The sequence below is a fragment of the Pelecanus crispus genome, chromosome Z (assembly GCF_030463565.1).
Source record: "Pelecanus crispus isolate bPelCri1 chromosome Z, bPelCri1.pri, whole genome shotgun sequence".
Lineage (NCBI taxonomy): Eukaryota > Metazoa > Chordata > Aves > Pelecaniformes > Pelecanidae > Pelecanus > Pelecanus crispus.
Window position 1 is genome coordinate 2,242,437 of NC_134676.1, and position 23,941 is coordinate 2,266,377.

Below are 23,941 nucleotides of genomic sequence, written 5' to 3' on the forward strand. Positions count from 1 at the left end.
CTCACCAAAGGTGCGGTAGCTGATGCTGGGACCTCCAGAGACCTTTGAAAGAACATCTCGAAACCTCTCAGGAATGACGAGGGTCAGAGGTATTATCAAACCTTAGCAAAGCAAAAGCGTTTTTAAAGATTTGCTTTTCCATAAGATATGAAAAGATGGGTACGTGTCTCGGAAGAGAAAGTCTTTTTGGTGTAGTGACCACCTCAGTAATTAGTAGGAAAACAGCGCTTGAGACCGGCACTGATTTGCCGCGTGTTGAATGCACCAGCAATGCTGCCCTACGCATGAAGCCACGGAGACCCCAACTCACGACTGCAGTAGCAAGGACTCAGTGTATACGTCTGACATAAAACCTATTCCTCATCCACTGGGTTTCTTCCTCTGTGCAACTGAGGACACCAAGACTAAAGAAGATCTCATAAAGGGGATACAAAGTCATTTGAATTCATTTTTAATTACAATATTTCATACAGCAATGCAACTTTCTAATGAGACTGACACTTTTCAAAGGAGGCAGAAGAGCTGGTCAGGGGGAAAAAAAAAAAATCAACCAAACAAAACCCCCAAAAGAAAATATTTTGACTGCATTATTTCAGTTAATTAAGACAAATGATGAACAGCCAGCAATTTGCGGTTCTTTAAATTGAACCCAAGACAATTTGAAAAAGAACAGTTTTACTTTCTGGGTTTGATTTGTTTTTCACTTTAACTCTTAGTCTACCAAGGTGGTAACAAATTCTCCCACTACGAAGAAGTGAATCTGCCCTCCTAATGGACAGAAAAGAAGGGCTTGCCTGGTGTCTCCAAAGGATCAAGATTCCAGCACGTCTCCACCATTGGGCCCGTTTTAGAAACAAAGGGCTGATGAGGTACAGCAATGAAACGCCTTGCTCGGTGTCGTTGCACAAGCCAGCTGGAAACTTCAGCTCCACGGAGCCTCCGGAGTTAGCGCTATCGATGGGTCAGAATTAAATACGGATTTCATTAGGGCCCTTCACAGCTTCAGTGGCGCATCGGTGCAGGAGAGGCAGAGCTGCGGCAAGGCGGCAATGGGGCAGCACCGCTGGGGCAAGATGCGGGGTGGAACCACACTCAGAAATGCAGACGTCTTGGGAAGATGGAAATTTTGCAGCTGAGGAAATATCTTTAAGAATCTGATCGTGGTGGTTTTACAGAAGCACTGGAAGAACTGACCACACGCTCACCTGGCCACTTGTTTTGCTGCTTAAACGGGAGGTGAGAATCAATCAAAGCTTCAAGAAAGATGCGCAGAGTATTTTCCTTTGCAACATTTTTCCAAAGTCTCTAGGAAGCAGCACAACATAAATTTTCATTTTTCTCTTATTTAATCCCTCCTTGTTGCAAATGGCCTTTACAAGAGGCTTAATCAGCCTCCCCATGACGCACGAGGAACCACGTATTCAGCAGGTAAGTGCAGATGGAGTCACTGAATCTGGCTTAAGGGGCTGCATTTTGTTGCACAAGAGAAACTAGAAATTCAATGGGAAACAGAAAGAAAGAAGGAAAAAAGAAAAAAAAAAGGCCATGGCACTAAAACTAGCCAGAGTCTGAAGAATAAAACAGCATGAGGTGATCTTTAATCTCAATTACCAATACTAACAGCCTCTATTAACCAGCCCTGACTCAAGTTGAAACAGATCTAAAAAGCAAAAGCTGGCCTGACTGCCCCACGGCACGTAGAGCCCCAGCCCCGACGCGGCAGAGGCGGCTGGGGAGCGCAGGAGCTGGGAACGGGAGCGGGCAGATCCCTTGCCATAGGAAAACGGCTCAGATTCCCCACAAAATAAAATAAAGTTCTACTTTATTTGAGATTAAACCTGGTGTAAAACCAAAACCACATGAAAAAAAAGGCAGAATTCATGCCACAGGTGCCTCCAGGGGATCTGAACTCCTATTTTCCATTGCACAAGAGAGCACTAAAGATACCAGGGACGGGGCAGATGCGTTACCCGGACCCGTGCTGGGGACCCCACCAGTGCCCTAATGACCAGGCTACAGCAAACCTCATCCTGCTCCTGCAGCAACCTTCTGCAAAGGGAAGCACCTTCCAAGAGCTGAGACTGAAGCAACTCTTCTCTCTCAAGAAAAGGACCAAAAAAAAAAAAAAAGAAAAAAAAACAAAAAAAAGAAAAGCCTGACGGGGGGAGAAAAGGGGATGGAAAACCAAAAGCAGGAATCAAAGACAGACAGAAAACCAGACATCACCATCTTTTCCTTTAGGTCTGCCCAACTTTTAGAAAGGAAGATACGTTCCATTAAAATTTAAAGCAATTGAACCCCCCCCCACCAATGCTCCACATAAATTACTCATAAAATTAAAGAACCATGCAAGAACGGCATAAAGTTGCCCCAGGGTGTATTTTACTGAGCCATTATGGAAGGATACACACAAATGAGGAGGATATTAATGACTCCACAGAACACATTTTTCAGTACTGCTTCACCCTCTCATCAAATGACAAGAAAAATTCACTACCAAGGCACTACACCGGAGATGCTTATGTTTCTACCTGTCCCAGCTCTTTCATACGTTGATAAATATGAGAAATATATAGAAATACCCCTGCCCTTTGCAAAATGGATGCCGTCCGAAACCAAAGCAGCCATTTGTTATTCCGGGGATCTTTTTGTACACACACAATTTGGCAGGGTGAGGGTGCAGACTCAGGCAGAGACTTTTTTGCCTTTAAAACAATATCTGTAACGTTGCTGTAAACCGATGGATGGAGAGCAGGAGCACCACGTCCTCAGGTCACCACCGAGACAGCTGATGCGGGACAGGCTGCAGCGGCAAAGGCTCCCGACAGAGCCCACGGCTCCCTCATTGGACAGGACTGGCTGCACCTCGGTTAAAAATTATTAATTTTTGTTATGTCAGCATGCGGGTTAATGGTTGGACTGGATGATCTTAAAGGTCTTTTGCAACCTAAACGATTCTATGATTCATGTGATGGAAAGGGAAATCCTTGCCACGAAGGATGTTGCTTAAGCAGCACGGGTAGACCCGTACCTGGGCATGAGGAAGGAGAGAGGAAGAATCATAGACTCAACGAATAGCCCAGGTTGGAAGGGACCTCGGGAGATCACCTGCTCCAACCTCTCATCAACATTGCTTGCTCATATTCTGCGGACGGAGAAACCGAGAGGCTTCAATGACCTGCCCAAGGCCACAGAGCCTTGGCTCCAGCCCTCCCAACTTCTCCAACACAAGCTCAGCTTTTTCTCCGCCCAGATCCACGGCCATTTTGCACTGGAGAAAGGCGATTCTCATCTCCCTGTTCCCAAAAACCTGATCAAGCCCACCTCGGTGGGAGGTTTTCTAGCTAAGCTGCAGTGCCTGCCCAAACTCATCCCAGGGCTCTCGTTTCAGCAAGACCCTGACTATCATGAGGTCATTTAGCATCATTTATAGTGACATTATCATCATAGTGACTGAAACCGGTACCCAAACTAGCGGAGTAGGGAGCGAAGGCGGCACTCGTGCCCTCTGAAATACTCAGCATCCAACGAGGGCAGGGTCCGGCCATGCTTGGGGACCCTCGCTGGCCCCGAGAGGCGACGATCTGGCACCGGCTCTGCGTTGGTGTCTAAAACGGATGGGCCTGATACAAGTCTTCAGAAAATTCAATTACACGTTTACTCTGCAAACTTCATTTGCACAGATCAACATGCATGGAACTGATGTGGGCTTTAAAGACATCCCTGCCTTCCCTTGCTTTTTCACGTGACATTTCATTGCATTAATTTTAATGGCCTTTTAATTTTCTATGTGGTTTTGACATTTGTATAAGAAATCTATGTTAAAAGAGACTGCCGTTGAAATTTTGTCTGTGTCTTTTTAACATTTCTAGTGCAATAACTTCAAAGAATATTGTCTCCACTGAAAAGACTTGTAGCAAAAAAAGAAGCCACCACCAAACCCAAAAACTTCAACAGCTTCTGGTGTAATTGCTTTAATGCAGTATTGACGGTAGTTTTTGCTGCTAGTTGTCTTAACAAGAAAATATGGGTGCAGCCAGAGATTTTTTTTTAAAAAAAAAAAAAAGCTTCCCCACCATTATCAGGAAAAATGCAATTCCGAAATGACAAAGGGACCAATTTCTGAGGTTAGATGCACCAGCCGCTAATGGGAATTGAAAGGAATTACAGAAGTACCTAGGCGTGGGTCTCGGTGACCAAAGCTACCCAGGTCTCCTATGAAAGCACGATCACCCTCTAGCTGCTGCAAAATGCCCCGCTCGCTACAGGAACCCACCCCAAATCTCAGTATTTCAGTTTCAGGATGTCCATTTTCAGGCCATTGGGGTGGGGAGCACAGCTCCTCCCGGCCGCCCCCACCTCGGGGGCCACCTCGGGGGGTCAGGGATTTGCTCTCGGGGCACAGTGCAGGAGGGGCTGGGCATATGGGGACACAGCTGGGCTTCTCTTAAGTAGGCATCATAATACTTCCCTACCTCAGAAGGATACAGTAATTAATTATTCTTTACAAAGCCCTTAAAGATGCTCGGGTAGAAGTTGAGATGTCAGCGCGCACCAAATTGATTTCACTGGAAGGGAGACGGAACGAGGCGACTTCATGCGGCTGCAGCGATGCCGTCAAGTTTCTCTGGGGCGCACCGACATGCCTTCCTATTCCTCTTCTCTTTCACCAACTAATACACACATCACGGAGACACGGATTTATTAGGAAACGGGTTTTAATTCGTGCGGGCTGTGAAAAGAAGCGAGCTGGTCCCACAGCGGGGAACTGCTTTCAAAGCGCGGACGGACAATTTCAATCCTCCTTGCGAGGACAGAAGCGTTTCTTTATTCCCTTCTACCAAGCTGCTTTAACAGCATCTTGAGGAGCCAAAATAATAACTCACAAAGTCTCCACATGTGGTATGAAAAGATTAGACATGGCTTAAGCAGGCAGGGATTTAAATCCAGACTGATAATACTGTGGTGAAATTATATACCATAAAGGCAGAGAAAAAGGGGTTGTAGTTTACTAAAAAAAAAAAAAAAAAAAGGGGGGGGTGGGGTGTTAATCTGGGGACAAAAACCTTCATATAAATCCAGCCCATATATTCTGGATGATTATTTCAAAAAGCTAGAACTTGTTCTGTTGATCTTTTAAACTGATTACTGAGCAAATGTGTGCACTTTTAGAAACAGGCACTGACAGACATGAATTTCAGATGTCCTTTTTCATCAGCTTTTTCTCCTTTAACAATGCCAGATTGCATAATACTTCTGATATTTCCAAATAATGTGGAAATTCAATTTATGTGCAGCCATGTAATTTATTGTACAATAGTTACAGCATGTTCTAAAAGACAGCCGTATAGAGGCTGACTGCCTCCCAGGACCGGAGAGAGTTGTTTCAAAATGATAAGATAATTTGGTCAACAGTAAAAGGTGAAAAGAAAAATGGAAAGCAGTATTTTCTCCATGCTCCAACTTGACAGTTTGGAGAAATCTTGAAGTTATTAAATAGGAAAGATATTCCAAATGTCTACGCTGTGCATTTAACGGAGCCGGTAACTCCGCGCCGTGGCAGCTTCAGACGGTGACAGCAGGGGGTAGCGGCGCCTGCTTTTCACTGGGACTTTGCAAGGGGGAAGGCATTTTCCCCGATGGAAATGTTATTTCACTTTTGTAATTATAGATGTATTATATATATAAAACACAACCAGATACAGAAACGTGTATACGTGCATTCCCGCGTGCGTCTGAGCAGGGATAAATTACGAACAGATAAACGACGCTGATGGGTCGTTACTTAACACCTGCCTTTCAAAAGGCTCAGATTCACAAACTGACTTCCAAGACTTATCTCCCCAAAGAGGGCTGGGATACGACCTTGCTTGCGTTTGCACACGGCAGCCGCGTAACTGCAAGCGCGTGCAAGAGGCGGCAGGGCAATGGCAGAGCAGGGGTTGAAGGCGCATCCAAAGCGCGAGGCCATCCCGAGAAACAGAAAGCTACGCGTCTTGGGTAGTACTTCGCTACCACCGCCAGTCTCGGGGGGTTGGGAAGCGATGACAGGGAGCAAAATTCGTGTTTCGTGATAAACAAAGCTGTAGACGCTCAATCACTGCATGATGTAAGTTGAGAGAGCCCTTGTTCACAACATCCCTTGCCTGGTCAGGGGACGGCGCACGTGCTCTCGCTGGCCCTAATAAACACCTTTCCTGGGGCTCAGCTTAGCTGTGAAAGGAACCGAACACTTAAAAAGCCACCTAAAGCCACCTCTGGAGGCTCGTCTTATCACAGGATTTGCTTCCAAGCTCTTCTCCTCCCCCACCCCCCGTGGAGAGCTATTCCCATCTCCTGCACCGGCTCCCGGCTACCACTCACCTGCGGCAATGAATCAAGCAAACCCATTTCTGGGGTTCCCAGCACAGCTGTTACCTCCACACAACGAGGGCTTTTCAGACGAACACCGCCTTCCCGTTAAATTTCTGTACACGGCAACGTGTGACGATGTAAAACAGTTTCCGCGCTTCTGCCAAGCATCAGATTTCCCACCTTGTTACAGAGGGTGAGCGTATTCTGGCCGGGCTTTACTGACGGAGCGTAAAAGCAGCTCAGCATCCCACCGCCACCCCATGATTTGCCAAAGCGCTCCAGCGCCCGTCAGCGTGAGACACAGCACCCCCCTCTGCGCTAAGAGCTAGATACCAATCCCAGTTGTACGGCCAGTTCTGCTGAGTAAGTAATTTTGCCATGTGTCGGGGTTCAGCCCCAGGCAGCAGCTCAGCACCACGCAGCCGCTCGCTCACTGCCCTGCCCCGATGGGATGGGGGAGAGAATCGGAGGAGTGAGAGTGAGAATCACTCCTGGGGTGAGATAAGAACAGTTTAATAATTGAAATAAAATAAAGTAAAATAATAATAATAACAATATAATAGTAATAATAATATCCAAAGCAAGTGCTGCCCAATGCAATTGCTCCCCACCCGCCGACCGATGCCCAGCCAGTTCCCGAGCAGCGATCGCTGCTCCCCGGCCAACCCCCCCAGTTTCCATACTGCCCATGATGCCGTATGGTATGGAATGGCCCTTGGGGCAGTTGGGATCAACTCTCCTGGCTGTGCCCCCTCCCAGCTCCTTGTGCCCCTGGCAGAGCCTGGGAAGCTGCAAAGTCCTTGCCTGGCATAAGCAGCGCTGAGCAACAACCAAACCATCAGCGTGTTATCAACATTCTTCTCATCCTAAATCCAAACCACAGCACTGTGCCTGCTGCTAGGAAGAAAATTAACTCTATCCCAGCCGAAACCAGGACACCATGGAAGGGCTCAACTAATGTTTCAGTCCTTGCCCTGCAACAGCCCTTCTTGGACCTTCCAAGTGAGAATGACTGCAATAGGACAAATGCAACCAGAAAAAATCTCTCTTCTTTCTGGAGAGCAGACGTGCGCAAATACTCGCAATAAAACGAGACATACAGAAAGAGGAAAGTGTCTAGTGAAAGGTTCCACCTGCTCCAAAGATTTATAAAACACACTTCCTGCTAAACATTAACTGATAGAAAATATTTGCTTTTAAAGGCGAATAAGCCAAAACGTTTACTCCAGTGGAAAGTTTGTGTGTCTTTCAGTAAGTTTATCCTGTTCCCTTGTAAAAAAATCAACTCCTTGTGTACCACAGCACAGCTTTTGATATAGAAACAGAATCATCGAATCGTTTAGGTTGGGAAAGAGCTTTAAGATCATCCAGTCCAACCATTAACCTACACTACCCAGTCCACCACTGAACCAATTAAGGGGAGAGTGGCAATTTCACGTTTCCTGGCTTCGCTTACGCTGTCCCATAATAGAAGACGGGATGCGTGATCAAAGTCATGACACAAACGAGCAACGTGCCACTGGTGAGCGGCTAGATGCTCCGCAAGAGCGGCAAGAAATTTTACAAATTGAGGAAAGGTTTTATTTACCGTGCGTAGGGACTAGGCCATATTTTCTCCGAGGAGCTATATGAAAACCTCGAACCGATGCGCTAGGAGAACCGCAGGGATGCGGTTCATGGCTACAGCCACCGCCGCTGCCCTCGCCAAGACCCCGCTCCTGCGCACACTCACGCTCCGGCTGCGTGGCGACCTTGACGGGCTGCGAGCTCTCTCCCGGTCCCCACTCGTTGTATGCCACCACTCGGAAGGTGTAGGTCTGCTCCGGCTTCAGGTTGCCCACGGTGAGTTGAAGCGTCCCAGACTGAGACGTGTTGACTGCCCGTTCCCTAAAAAAAACCCCGAAAAAACCCATGTTAAAATGCATTTGGATCTTACAGCGTTACTCATTTAAGCAGCTGGTAGGCCAGCGAGGTATGAGTACTTACCAAACTTCAGTTTGAGCCTTGTTTGTCTATAGGGTTTTTTTTTTTTTTTTAATTTTATTTTTTACTTTAAAAAGCCTAATTCAAGTAATGGGACCCACTGGGAACGCTGCAAGCGCCACAAAGACGACTTGTATTTTAAAACTTCACAAGGTACGTAGCGTATTGGTTCTTTGCCTTTCTTAATATGACAAAAAAGGAAAACTAATGGAAAGAAATGGCTATTCAATACAGGAGCACATCTCCGATATAGGAAGTGAGATGCACATTGGACTCCCAACATCCAGCTAATGAAAACTGGGTTCTGACTGCTCTGTGAATCGAGCCCCTGTCAGCGCTCCTGCCACAGCTGTACCTGCAAAACCACCACCCACGGCAAAAAAAATGTGATTGCTACTCCTCCACCAGCTGCTCCCAGTGGCAAGTCCTGGGGAAACTGGCCAGTGGCGGTTTCCAGAGTAAAATACAGCCCAGAGACCGGGAGGTGGCAGCCCCTGGCCAGGGAGACGCGCAGGACGTCATCCTCCCATCAGCCGCAGAATTTTTCCTGGCCCCGTAAGCACCCAGAGCCAAAGGGGTACCTGCGCCCTGGCAAAGCTCTGCCTCTGTGGCTTTGTGCCGCTCAAAGCGGTTGGTGAGAAAGATACAGACTTAGAATCGTTAACGGGGGATTATCCAGCAAAAATACAATCCCTAAACAGTAAAGCAGGGTTTAAATTGGATGAAATCACCGGCATTTCATGGACAATCTGCAAACAGAAGTAGGTAAAATTGCTTTTTGTAACTGATTTATTACGGGTAGCGTGCGTCGCTCCTTTACTAGAAGCCCTCTGAAAAGCAACAACAAAAAGGTAGATTTCATGCTGCAGGAAAAATACAATCATTTAAGACCGAATCAACTAATTGTCAAAACTTCATGCAGCACTGCTGCGGTTCTCTGGGCTGCAACAGGCACAGCAGCAATTCAGAGAAGGGAGATTATTGCTCCTTTGGGGAACGTGTACCTCAAAATGAAATCTCTCAGACCAAAGAACGCCCCTGCCCTCTGAGCGCCAGGCTCCACCGCCGCTCCCGCCCTCCCAGGACTGACTGAACAGAGCTTGGGTGAACTGTCCCTGGGGACGAACGGTCCCCTCGTCCCTTAGCAGAGACAGCAGGAGCTTAATGCCTCTATTCCAGCAGAATAGAGTCTTATGAGGAGCGGCTGAGGGAGCTGGGGGTGTTCAGCCTGGAGAAGAGGAGGCTGAGGGGAGACCTGATCGCTCTCTACAACTCCCTGAAAGGAGGTTGTAGTGAGGTGGGTGTTGGTCTCTTCTCCCAAGCAGTTAGCGATAGGACGAGAGGAAATGGGCTCAAGCTGCGCCAGGGGAGGTTTAGGTTGGAAATTAGGAAAAATTTCTTTACGGAAAGGGTGGTCAAGCATTGGAACAGGCTGCCCAGAGAGGTGGTGGAGTCACCATCCCTGGAAGTGTTCAAAAAACAGGTAGATGTGGCACTTCAGGATATGGTTTAGTCTAGTCTACCCTTGATTGGTTTAGAGTAGACTTGGTAGTGTAGGTTAATGGTTGGACTGGATGATCTTAAAGGTCTTGTCCAACCTAGATGATTCTATGATTCTATTCTATGATTCTATTCTATGATTCTATTCTATGAAAGGCTTTCTGCTGCGCTTGGTAACATGACAGCAGAGCTGTGGATGGCTGCTGCTCCCCGACGAGGACGCTGGCAGGCAGAGCCTTTGCTCTTCCTAACTGTGCGAGCTGGGCCGTGCTTGACCGACTCGGCTAATTTTCTTCTCTTGCCTCTTATCTCTGGTTTCGATTTGCAAGCTGTAGAAGTAGGAACCCAGTTGCATTGAAAAAGGCTCCAGTGGATTTGCGACCAACTGACCGACTCCGAAAGCAGCGGTACTGCAGGGGGTCAGACGGCCGGCAACATCCGAACTGAACAGCTACGATATTCTCATAAACCCTCTAAGAGGCAGGAACCCAGAGCAGTAAGAGAGAAAACAAAATATGCCCAGTGACTTCCTACCTGCAGGATGATGGGACTGTTGGCAACTGCATCTCATTGTACACTGTTTGGTTTTTTTTTAAACGACAAAGAAGCAACAAGACTACCTTTCAATCCCAAAATAGCAGTAAAGAAGCGAGAGAAGAAAAAGAGGATGACATGATAAAAGAATACTCCAGTCAGATCTGTTTTAATACTTCTCTGTGACAGTGGTGCCTGTGGTGAATACATATATGCAAGCCTGGAAAAGTGGAATGGTTTGTAGCATTCTTTCAGTAAGTCTTTTCCCTTTGTCTATTAAGAAAGGAAAAAAAAAAAAAAAGAAAAAGGTACACTTGCCTGGTGCCCTCGGCACTCACGTTGCTGTTGAGTGACTTCCTGAGCCAAATCAAATCTGCATTTTAGGCTGAAGGGGCTGAACCAGCACAACTCTCTCATCTTCTGTAGGTTGGGATGCAGGTGTGAAGTGCTATGACGAGGAGTGAAATTCTGACATTTTGTATCTGATGTCAAGGTTGCAGAGCAATGGAAAAAATCCAGCCCCATCACAGAGGCATGAGGAGACCCAGGGCTGCCATCATCGCATCCCAGCCTCAGCCATTTGGAAACACAGAATCACAGAATCATGTAGGTTGGAAAAGACCTTCAAGATCATCCAGTCCAACCATTAGCCTAACACTACCAAGTCCACCACTAAACCAGTTAAGGGGAGAGTCATAATTAATTTCATGCTTCCTGCCTTGGTGGCTGGATTATTTTTAATGAAAGTAAAACTAGGAATCACTAAGGTTGGAAAGGATCTCTAAGATCACCAGTCCAACCATCAACCCAACACCGCCATGCCCACTAAACCATGTCCCAAAGTACCACGCCTACACGGTTTTTGAACCCCTCCAGGGATGGGGACTCCCCCACCTCTCAGACATTTAGAGGAATAAGTGAACCAGGTTAGAAATATCTGGTTATTCTCCTGGCATAGGACAGAAATACCTGGTTATTCTCCTGGCACAGAGCTCCTGTTCACAGGTTTCTGGAATTTCGGCACCCCGATGATCACAGACACCCAAATGGGTCTGTCTCCCTCAAACTATCAAACCTCCAACTCCCAGTTTTGGTTTCTGTGGCAATGTAATTACGAGCCGTGAGAAAAAATTATCCCTTTTGTTTAAATGGGCCACCTGCCAACGTCACGCTGGGCAATGACATCTTCTACGATGCCTTAAACCCCCCAGCTAGCAAAGAGAAAAAGCTCCTTGAGAATACAATGACGCTACACTTGTCTTTGTAAAATAGATGTCTAAAAGACGTCAGATGGATTCTGTAAAACATGGGGCTGTCCTCCTCCCTTGAGCTCCGGTGACCTGCCTCGCTGGCACGCGCTCAGGCTGAAGTTAGGCGAGACGAGTGTCACTCGCGGACAAAAGTCCATCGTGTGCTCCTGCTTACCAGTGAGGGGTTAAAGCCCTACAGATGCTACAGCAGTGCAGGAATAATCTAAAAAGCACCAAACACCCTTGAACTGGGCACCTTTACATTTGGGGTTTTCTTTTTCAAACCCAGCTTGGCCATAAATTACAGTCTAAAAATAAAAGACCTTGACTAAAGTCATCTGCTTCCTTCTAAAATGGAGGCTTCGACATGTAATTTCCAGTGACTGAAGATCATGTTACATTACGGTATCAGCATGTAAAAAAAGATAATTACAGTTCCCATATATCTCTTAGGTGTGTAACAAATGCTTTTATAATGTTTCAAACACCTAATTAGTTACTTCAAGTAAGACAAGTCATGTTAATGCTCCTTGCTGTGAAATGAATACTATTAATTTTAAAATAGACGGACTTTTCCTACCTTGAGTTCTTTTTTTATCTCCCATTATCATTCTCCCACGAAATAACATAAAGTCCTTGATTATAATAAGCAAACCTCGAAACTAATGTAAATAGATCATCTGGGAATGATATTTTAGAACTTCAGCTGAATTCTGAAGGTAGGCTTTAATCAAATATAAGTTTTTGTATTCAATTAAGTGGTCCCTGGATTCATTTCTTCAGTCTGCAACATGCAGGAAGCTAAACTGGGAGATCTATTACCTTGTTGTGACTATCTATGCATTTATTAATTTGTTACTGAAAACAAATTCTAGTGAATGTTCAACTAAAAATAAAACTGGTCCCAATCTCGCAAAAGAGTCCTTCGTCAAAGGGTTTTACGTTCAGCTGTAATACTGAATTCCAGGGTCATTGTCGTCTTTTTTTTTTTTCCCCCCTCTTAAGATGAGAGCATTTAATTTCATTTATTGGGAAAAATGTTTGCTAATAGTCAGTTAAAAAAGAACGCTAGCTACAAATCAGGAGCCATTATTTAAGCCAACTTGACATTGCAAAGGTTGCAATCAAAAACTGAATGGTATTTTTGGGCTTTGTGTCTCATCTAAAATGCTAACCAGAAATATATTACTGTATAAACATTTCTTATTATTTATAAATAAATATAGTGATTTTTTTAATGGCAAATTAAATTTTAAATACAGTGATGGAAATTCTCACCAGGAAGGCAGAATTCATTTAAAGCTATGCACAGGTAATTAAATATGTCTTGAGATTACATTTGAAGAGTTATTTTTTGGTTTAAAGATAGATCAAGAGCAAATCAGCAAAAATAAACAATGTCTCTTTCTTTGTGGTGACTAACACGCTCCCGCAGAAATATCAAATGCCTGTGTGAATCAAAGCTTGCTCATTGAGAAGCAAACCAGCAGAGACGGATGAGAGGAGGGAATAAACTGTGAGGCTGAGAGCAAAACTGAACATCAAAATCAGATTAAAATTTGAACCTGCGTGTGGATTGAAATATCGATTCTGGCCCCTTTTGAAAATGCTCAGAACAAAAAATTGCTACTCTAAATCAGTTTGCAATTAAATGCGGGCAACATCCAGACGCAAATGCTGCTGGTTCAGAAAGGGTTCCAAGATGCAGATGGATCCAGTGCTTCCCACATGAAGACAACCTCCAGTTAAAAAAGAAAAAATTAACTAAAATTAAAGTCGCAACAGCACGTGGATGTGAGACACACCGGAGATGAAGCAGCTCCTCTGCCCTCGCAGCACACGGGGACGCCCCGTTCCCAAGAGCTCACCATCCGGGCAGTATCCCAGCAGTCAAATGGGAAACAAATCAAAAAGGCAGAGATTTAGCCAATATATTGGTAAACTCTGTGTTTTTAATCTTTTGCATGACCTTACTACTTGGGCATAAAAGAGGGGTTTTTTCAGTGAACTTTGAACATCAAGTGAAACCTAAAATAGCTCTTTTCTCTTCTAGAACAGTTCTCCTATATGGCAGGAAGGATTTTTATGGTTTTTGTGTGTGTGCACATGTGTATACCTTGAAGAGTGATATCCCTCAAAATTCATGCATTATAATTCTACTGTTATATTCCACTATATTTTAACAGAAAATAAGCAGAATCAAATGCATACTAAGAGCGAAGTATGTACTAACAGATCCTACACATGGAATCATCTATTTCTGCTCATTTTTTCATCAACAGCCTGCTACATATCAGCCTTTGCCCGGCGGAAAAGGACCTGGGGGTGTTGGTAGATGGCCAGCTGAACATGAGCCAGCAGTGTGCCCAGGTGGCCAAGAAGGCCAACAGCATCCTGGCCTGTATCAGGAATAGTGTGGCCAGCGGGAGCAGGGCAGGGATCGTGCCCCTGTGCTCGGCGCTGGTGAGGCCGCACCTGGAATGCTGTGTCCAGTTTTGGGCCCCTCAGCACAAGAAGGACATTGGGGTGCTGGAGCGTGTCCAGAGAAGGGCAGCGGAGCTGGGGCAGGGTCTGGAGCACAGGGCTGGTGGGGAGCGGCTGAGGGAGCTGGGGGTGTTCAGCCTGGAGAAGAGGAGGCTGAGGGGAGACCTGATCGCTCTGCAGCTCCTGGCAGGAGGGGGCAGGGAGGGGGTGTTGGGCTCTGCTCCCATGTAGTTAGTGACAGGATGAGAGGAAATGGGCTCAAGCTGCACCAGGGGAGGTTTAGATTGGATATGAGGAGAAATTTCTTCACCGAAAGGGTGGTCAAGCACTGGAACAGGCTGCCCAGGGAAGCGGTTGAGTCCCCATGCCTGGAAATATTTAAAAAACGTGTGGACGTGGCGCTTAAGGACATGGTTTAGTGGTGGACTTGGCGGTGCTAGGTTAATGGTTGGCCTTCATGATCTTAAAGGTCTTTTCCAACCTAAAAGATTCCGTGATTCTAAATGTCATAGAATATCTCACTTTTAAATCTGAACTTCTATCTCAACCAGAAACTTCCCTGAGCGCAGGTGTATTGGCTGGCTGTTTGTTTATTTCCTAATAGATTTAAGGTTTGTTTTATCCTTTTCTGAGAGACTTGCCTTTTACCTTTAAGTGCTCTTTCCAATCATCCTTATCAGCAAGCAAAACCATTTGATCCCATGCGGGATGCCTAGCTGAGCAGGAAGATTAAAGGGCATCCCATCAGAAGGGCTCTGGTGATTACGCTACGGCAGTAAGTGCAATCACTTCCAAAAGGGGTTTCTTTGAAAGGCCTGAGCTCAAAAACCCTTATGAAAGAGTTCAAAACCACGGGAGACTATTTTTCCAGACCGTCCCCGAAATGGCCGCGCACCCTCCGTGTTGTGTTGGCCTCGGTGGTGCTGCCAGCTGTCACGCAAATCCCCCCTGCTCTCGAACCCGGGAAGGTCGCCTTGCTCCAGACTCGCAGTAATTCCTCTGACAACTCCTTTGCATCCCTGAGGTTAATGTCAAATCCAGTATTTACTTTTATAAATGGAAAAATAGCTCTTTTGTAAAAACAATGTGCAAACAATAAACAACTCAAAAATCCCATGGAAGCTTTTTCCTTTTTTTTCCTTTAAGGAAAGCTCCATTAATTTTCTCTCACAGTTTGTCTGAAAGTTCACAAGACTGCAGGTGCATATTCCAAAGTTTTAAACCGCAGGTGGTATTTTGACTCTCTTGCTGGATGGAGCACGGTGGAATTTTTATTTTATTTTATCTATTTATTTGTTTAGTTATTTTAACACAGAGCCCACAGTCTTCTGCAGGAGACTCTTAAACTAGGCACATGTCTAGTTGGGAATGGGACTAAGGCATCCTTCTGGTACCCAGAACTTTGAGCAGCACCATGGAAATTCTGGAAGAAAATGATTTTGAAGTGTAAGGGAATTCGGGGTGAGCTCTTTTTACACCTTTTTTTAATCTCAGAAACACCAGTATTTAAAGGCCTATAGAAGATTTAAAGACTTATAGAAGAATATTAGTATTTTCTCCTCCCTGCTACACTAAAAGGCTGAGTTAGAATATACCTCAATCCAGCTGTGTGGGGCAACCCTGATGCTTTTAAGAGAGGGTTAAAATAAATGAGACGCGATTACAACAGTGCCCTGTTCCACTGCTGCTGGTGGCGATGGCTGCAGACCAACGTTAAGTCCCATACATGCAAAAATGGTCAATTCAGCCACATGAACCCCGATTTGGTACCCAACGCTGGGAGCAACAAGGGAGCTGCTGAGCATCCTCACTTCCCACTGAACTCATTCATCGCTCTCTTTGCATCAGGTACTTTTCTAGGGCCAATTAATACCTCCCCTGAGTGCCTTACAGCCTTCTGTACGTGCCCTTCATGACGCTCCAGCAAGGTGTCATTCTCATTTCATACAAACTAGTCGCAACTGGAGACGCGATCCGACGCGGGACGGAGATCTGAACGCTGAACCTCTGCCCCACCTGCCTCGCTCCGCTCCTGCCTCTCCCTCTCTGCTGAGTTGGGCTCAGAGGGGTTTGTGGAAGGCGAGATGCCCGTGTCTGACCTGTGAACCGAACCCACCAAGCCTGGCTCCTACCCCATGTTCTCACCACCTCCGCCCTGCCTACGTGCCGTTTATCCCACCAGCAACACCCTGCTGCAGAAGACTCTTGCCTCCAGCACCGGCCTCAGAAATGCCAACTTGAATTTAAGAGCTTTCTTTTACAGAGGGAGAGCGCATTTCACTCTCATCCCAAGTGCTTTGGGTGTTGTGTCCTTTCGAGGCTACTCAGCCGGACGAGATGGATACGCATCTCTAGGATACCTGCCTCTCGCAGCAGGTACTGCTGCTGTAGCTACCAATGTCTACAAGCATTGAAACAAATAAAACCCAATATACATGGCTATAAAAGAAAGCTGGACCTTGCTGGAGATTAAGATGAGAAGCTTGTGAATGTCCGGACAGGGGCAGGAAATTTTGCCTGCAAGACTGAGCCCTCTGGGATGAAGGATACACCCACGCTGCGGCAAAGGGGAGCTCACTGATAACTGTGGGGTCCCACCTCCTTTAGCTCTCATAAATCCACTACACATCAGCTCATTTTTCAATTGAATATAGATTCCTATTCAGGTACCCTCAGAAGCTGAGTTCCCATCAGCGCACGCACAAGTACTAGTCACCAGCCGGGAGCTGAAGTATATCGTAAGTGCAGTGAAATACAGGACAGGGTACTTCAAATGAGTTCTTCATAATGACGTACAGGAAGAAAAAAACCCACAAGATTTCTCTCAGGCATAAAATCATATACGACGTTAGGAAAATAAAACAAAACCCAAGTAAATATGCAGTACCTTTTCAAGTGTGAAATGAGCATATACGATGAGGAATCATGCAAACACCAAACAATCTATAGCGCCATTATCACAAAAGAGCTGTCTGCTGTGCAGCTCTAAACCACACGGCCAGAACAGCCCAGGCTGGTCCCTTGTATTTGCAATCACGTAAAACCTTCACAACCCGCTCCCTGGCTGTTTGTGAGGTCTTATGCTATGCGCACTGCTCGAAAAGCAGTTCTCCTCTCCGGTTGATTAGAGCTCAACAAATTCACCTCTGCCAGCGATGCAAAGAACACTTGAGCCTGTGCCTTCAGAGGAAGACGAAAGGCAAAATATGGAGCTAACAATACTTGGTGTTAGATGGCCCAGTAATAGCTGGAGGAGGTAAGACCCACAGACGCCACTGTCAACACAAATGGTCCTTCACGCCACTACAGTGAGCACTGTTATATAAATGTTGATACGATGTCCATGAAAATATACGGCAACAAAAGGCATTTCTAGCTTCACACTTCCTTTACCAAGGGGGAGAACACCACAAGGTTGAGAACCACTTGCAAGAGCCTTGTAAAGACCTCAGGCACTCTTAGGACTGTCCCACCGTCCAGAGGAGACCCATGGTCCGTTGACACCTACCTGTTGACGCCATCCCTGGAGAAGAAGACCGTGTACGTCTGGACGCTGCCTCTGGCTTCTGCGGGTGGGCGCCAGCTGAGACGGACAAACCGGCTGGAGACCAAAACAGGGACCACATCTCGGGGGGCAGAGGGGAGGACACTGGAACTTGGGACAGCTGGAGGGGAAGGAGAGGAGTCAGTCAGAGAGGCTGGTGGCACGGGGGTGTCGGGGTGGGCGGGAAGTGCCGTGGTGGCAGCAGCTGAGGTGTTACGAAACAAAGGGCCAAGGTGGCATGGAATAAGTGTGAATAAAATGACAGGGGTTGGAAGAGAGAGAGAAAAAACTAACAGTAAAATCACACCTTAAAATGCACCACCCTGAACCATCCTCTGAAGTGAATACGCAGAACTCGAGTAGGCTACTTCCTCGGGATACTTGGAAATTATTTCTCGTACGAGTGATCAGTACGATACGTTCCTTTGTTCACTCCCATTTCACTGGGTTTGTCTCTCGTGCCCCAAGCGGCAGAAGTATCTAACCTCATAAACAAGCGATAACTGACCGCTCAGAGCCTGAAGCCTACAGATCAACTGGTCTGGGAAGAGCAGAAACTAAGTAGGGTGCTTCAGCACATGACTTACTAGATAATTGCATCGAAGCAGGATAAAATGAAAAGACAGTGAGACTTAATATTAGCACCGTTTCACATGGAAAAGTGTTCAGTCTATGGGCAAAACCCAGAAATGGCTAAGCTGCAGATTCAAGCAGTAAAATTCACTTTAGAACAGTACCTCTTAAGGGTTTGGTCGTTGCGCACCAAGTCCATCTGAAAGCTGGTCCATAGACTCATAGAATCATTTAGGTTGGAAAAGACCTTTAAGGTCATCCAGTCCAACCATTAACCTACACTACCAAGTCCACCAACATAAATGAAAAAAAATGTATTTATTTTTTAACAATAATTTAAGTGATCAGCTACGTACTGATTTAGCACGTGCACCTTACGGAGCATCCACAGTCACCTAACCTTCTCTGAGGGCAAACGTGATGTATGAGGTCTGATTTCACGAGCCACACCAGCCCTGAAAAGCAGGTCTTCACCATTGGTATCAAACCAAAAAGCAATTTATTTTTTTCATTATTGCAAATCTTTTCTGGTCAGTCCCTATGCACATACTGTGAACTATACTAGTAGCATGAATTTACTTTGAGATCATTAACAGCGTTGTATTATCTAAACAGCTTATGAAGAATAGCTTTATGTGAAAAGCATGACGTTCACTGAATAATAGCTTAGCATTTTCTTATATTATCCCTAAATTATTATTAAAAGCCATTAATATTGTGATTATTAATAACAAATATTATTACCCTTTACTTATTGTGATCAATCCAAAACCAGAGGGAATTAAGGAATTTCCTAGTGGCATTTCCAGAGTAATGATGTGTTGAAAGAAAATAATAAGCCGTAGTCTCAGCTCTTTTGGCTGCAAAGTTGCGATCCATTATTTGCACTGAGATTGTGTTTAGCGTCCTTAGTCACGGGCCACTGATCTAAATAATGCGCAAACACAAGGCTAAAGTATAATTCTGTGTACATTTATATTACAACGATGCAACTACTTTGCTTCACGGTCAGAGCGAGCAGATTTGGGCTTCTGGTCTATTCTATATGTTGACTCGTGTATTATAAGCATAAGCGCATTGTCATCTTCTAACGAGGGCTGCCGTAGGTAAACATCTCTAGAGAAGTACCAAGGGCATGACTGGATAAAAACACACAGACAAACCTACAAGGTTTTTTCAGTCAAGTTCTGGTGCTAAAATCAAACACAGCAATTTTGAAAAAGCCCCTTTATTAACTATTTTGGCACCTGAGGGCTTGCCGAAACTCTCCGTTCCCCCACAAAACGCCCCGGTCCACGGTTCCTCCGCCATGTACCCACCCTCCCGGTGGAGCACAGCAGTCTGGCACCTCTCCTCCACCAAAACCTGTTTCGCATTCAGAAACCTGTGCTCCGATCAGCCCCACGTCCAGACACATACGTTTAGGCGACTACGCGCATGTGACTGCACGCATACAGGTGTCTAAGCTCCCCCCGTAGAAAATGAGGACATCTACCCCACCGAGATGATGGAGCCCAAAGAGCCACTGAAGCTACCAAACAGCGGTATCTACCTTCAAACATGCTGAACAAGTATCTAAAAGCTGGAGGTGAATCCATACCCTTCGTGACCTTGCGCCCGTAGATGCAGCGGCGGCTGACCTGCTAGGCGTCAACTTACGAAAAGAATAGCGAAAAACTGAGGCGAAAAGCAGCAAGATTGGGACTGAAGCTCCAGTCCACTAAGCACGTGTTTTACTCTGGCTTTCAGTAAACTCTGTAGAGCTATCACTGACAAAAGCAATTTCACTTTTATTGTTGCCAGCAGTGAATAGCAAACATATACAGCACAATAGTACAATATAGGGAGACATATAACCTGAAATTATCTCAGCAAGCAGTGTCTGAAATCCTTCAATCTTTCATATGACTACACAGGATCAATCCACCACTGGTTAAACCATCTTCATCAGTCTGACAGGCTCTGATTTTAGCCTGATGTGGTTTATATTAACTCCTTGCAAAGTGCATCTTTCTCCGCTCTCGTGGCAGTGTGAATAATCATCCACCTCTGTACAAAGCGAGCATAGAACCGGGCTGCTTGATCCATTCTCCACCCGTCTAAATGGCTACACGATCAACAGAGAAGGTCCGGACGTGGGCCTGCTAGGAACGGATCCTTGTGTTTCCATTTAGGAAGCCAAATGGAGCGCCTCAAACTCAGAACCAAATCCCCCCTTATTTACAATCCAGCATCAGCTGCGAGTTTTGTGACCGTAGTAGTATTTTGCCAGCAGGACCCATCCTTGCACTCCCAAAGCAAACGTTCTTCAAAAATGTAGAAATATGCCTGATGTAGGTGTTCAGGACCTGCTTCTTCACAGCCTTTATTTGTAAAATACAGACCAGTTACGAAGCATGCACAAGGCCAACTATTTATGGGGTTTTAAAATGACTAAAGGCAAAAAACATCGTGCGTGACATCCCATTTCACCACTGCTTCCCAGACACAGCAGCCATGGGCTGTTTGTAATTAAAAATAACAGGAGTATAAGACCTAGATCAAAGAGAGAGGGTTTTTTGGGTTTTAATACTTTTCATAGGTTTGCTTGGGTTTTTTTTGGTTTGGTTTGGTTTTTCAACACATAGGTACATGTCTGCAGGCAGGTAGGGAGGAGATCCTCTTAGCAGCGGCTGCCTACCCTTCAAAGGCTGTTTTCAGAGACCAGCAAAAGCTTATGTGGGATATCCAAGAAGAGATGATGAGTTAATTAAAAAAAAAAAACAAAACCAACAAAAAACCCCAAACAAACCACCACCCTTGTATTTATATCCCAACAAGGGATTTGGCATCAAGAAGATATAACATTATTATTGCCAAGCAGAGGTGGCAATAGATGGTATGGGTTTATTCATGAGCCTCTCCCAGTAAAAGGCATGGGTGCAAATCCTCTAAATCCAAGTTATAAACCAGCTCATGTTCTACATCTCATGTTCTCACCGGGACTCTGTGGGTATATATATACACACCCCCCCAGACCTCAGCACAGTTTTTGTACCTCTGTACAAAAAAAATATTCATTTGCCTTTTTTTTTTTTTTTAAAATTTTTACATGTTTACCAAGTTGACAGAAAAGGGAGAGAAGTTTAAGGAAAGAAGTCGTAAGTTTAAGATGAAAAATAAGTTGAGCAGTTACTGTGCAATACAGAAAATGTTGCTCTTGGATGTCAGTAATATTAATCTAAAAGCTATCCTGGTAATCTGCATTGAGGACCAAGTTCTGAACTGATAAAGAGGCGCTTGACTTTTCTGCTTTTAAAACAATTAGAATTTGCATGGTTTTAGTGACTCGTGGTTAATTCACATAGTACATTTAAGCCTGTTAACTCATATACCATGTTGCCACACGCCTAAATTGAAAATTAAACTCATTTTTCACGAGGATAAATTAAAACAGAAAGAGATTGGGCTATACAGAGGAACTGTCTCTATCTCACAGAAAGGGGTTAATGTTCATGACATTATTAGTATTAGTATTTTTTTTAAATTATAACCTTACCTAAGCAAAGACTATTCACACAATTGCTACTGTTTTACGCTTAGAGTCTGTTAAAATAAAAACATCTGCTATACGCTATCTACACTTTTAAAATACTCTCAATTAGAGCTTGCTGATAAGATGCGAAACTCGATTCTTTGTCAGCAAAAATGAGAAAACTATCGCACTTACAATCTTCAACCTCCTGCTGCAAATCACACTTTCCCTAAATATCCCACATACCCTGGTGCCAAAATAGCATTTCAAGACATCAGATGAAAATTTTCAGCCAAGACACTACCTCAAAATATTTTTATGCCTTCTAACAACTATTTCAATTCCTTGATTTGAATTTTCTTTTATGTAGAGATGAATTTATCTGTTTCAGTTTTAAGAGACTTCTGAAAATTTCAATGAATGTATTTAAACATAAAAGGAACATTCAGGGTTTAAGTTAAGCGTTTCATTTCAGAAAAAACAAGATGTTTTATTCCAGTTAAAATATAAACCTTGTGGATTAATTCAAGTCTCTTCCCCGTTCCACCCCCCCCAATATTTTCCCTGTGTTTAGCACTTTAAATCGGTTCTTCGTACAGCATGAATTTCAAGTATGACATAAGAACGTGAACCTGTTCTCATCTCCAAATCCTCAGTGTTAAAAGGAAAAGCAATTTACATGGAATTTTAATTCCAGAAATAACATCAAATACGTGCTTATTGTCTGGTGTTGCGCAGTACAGCCACAGCCTGGTCAATCCAGTCTCTTGTCACACTCCTGCATTCAGAGAATTTAGTCTTTTTTTTTCTTTTTTTTTTTTTTTTTTAACCTCAGAACCTTTTTGACCCACCTTCCACAGAGCAAACTGTGAAAGTTGTAAGTGAGAAAAAAGCTTGCTGTAGGAATATCGGTAACTCAAGAGATGCTGCGTATGTAACACCTGGGACCTGGAAAAGCACGGCACCCTTCCAGTAAATGCCCTTAAAGATGATGATCTGTAATAGGTATCAGTTTTGGTGGATGTGTCATTTTTTAGAACATAAGCACTTTGGAAAGAATTATTCCCATTTCATTTTGGAGAATGCCCTTTTATTTCAATGGGGCTACGGCATTAAACGGCAGAACCGCGGCAGCTCAGGAAGCTGTGGGGCCGACAGTGATTCCTGGGGGCAAAGAGATGGTTACGGACCCATGGCTGTCACCCACACGGCAATGATGGATGAAAAAGTTTAATTAAAATGTCTATTAAATTTTAAAAAGGGGATTAAAAAAAGAATTAACTTATGGTCTTAAAAAAAAAAAATCAGTATTCATGTACATTAGGGAAAGAAATAAACAACTTTAAACAAAACAGAAAGCGTAGAGCGTGAGTTACCTAATTTTACCTTGCGCTGGCTATCATACAAATAGGAATTTGCAATTGTATTGAATTCGTAACACATCACTAATTGTTTTCAACTCAACAGCCCGCACCGAGATCAGCAGACGAGAGGGGCTGTATTTTTACACAGGTGTCGTGGTTTAGTCCCAGCCAGCAACTCAGTACCACGCAGCCGCTCGCTCACTGCCCCTGCCCTGATGGGATGGGGGAGAGAATCGGAGGAGTAAGAGTGAGAAACACTCCTGGGTTAGATAAGAACAGTTTAATAATTGAAATAAAATAAAATAAAATAATAATAATAACAATATAATAATAATAGTAATAATAATATACAAAGCAAGTGATGCACAATGCAATTTCTCACCACCCGCCGACCGATGCCCAGACAGTTCCCGAGCAGCGGTCACTGCTCCCCGGCCACCCCCCCCCAGTTTATATACTGAGCATGACGTCATATGGTATGGAATGGCCCTTGGGGCAGTTTGGATCAACTATTCTGGCTGTGCCCCCTCCCAGTTTCTTGTGCGCCTGGCAGAGCATGAGAAGCTGAAAAAGTCCTTGACTAGCATAAGCAGTACTCAGCAACAACTAAAAACATCAGCGTGTTATCAACATTCTTCTCCTACTAAATCCAAAACACAGCACTATGCCTGCTGTTAGGAAGAAAATTAACTCTATCCCAGCCCAAACCAGGACAACAGGGTTACTTTAACACGGGAAGATTCGCTTAGACAAACGCAGAATATCACAGCAATCCACCGCTTAGACGTTCCAGATACACCCACCAACAGCCTGGGCCAGTAAACAAGAACTGTTTTCCTCC

General features: G+C 44.8%; 1 protein-coding gene across 1 annotated transcript in view; it reads right to left on the reverse strand.

Annotated features, from left to right (window-relative positions):
• Positions 1-23,941, reverse strand: part of DCC (DCC netrin 1 receptor) — a 596,500-nt gene that overhangs the window by 167,241 nt on the left and 405,318 nt on the right. The window contains exons 8-9 of the mRNA XM_075726297.1: positions 17,614-17,770; positions 8,087-8,241 (exon numbers count right to left, since the gene is read on the reverse strand). Coding sequence (XP_075582412.1) covers positions 8,087-8,241; positions 17,614-17,770 — 312 coding nt within the window. The remainder of the gene's footprint in view (positions 1-8,086; positions 8,242-17,613; positions 17,771-23,941) is intronic.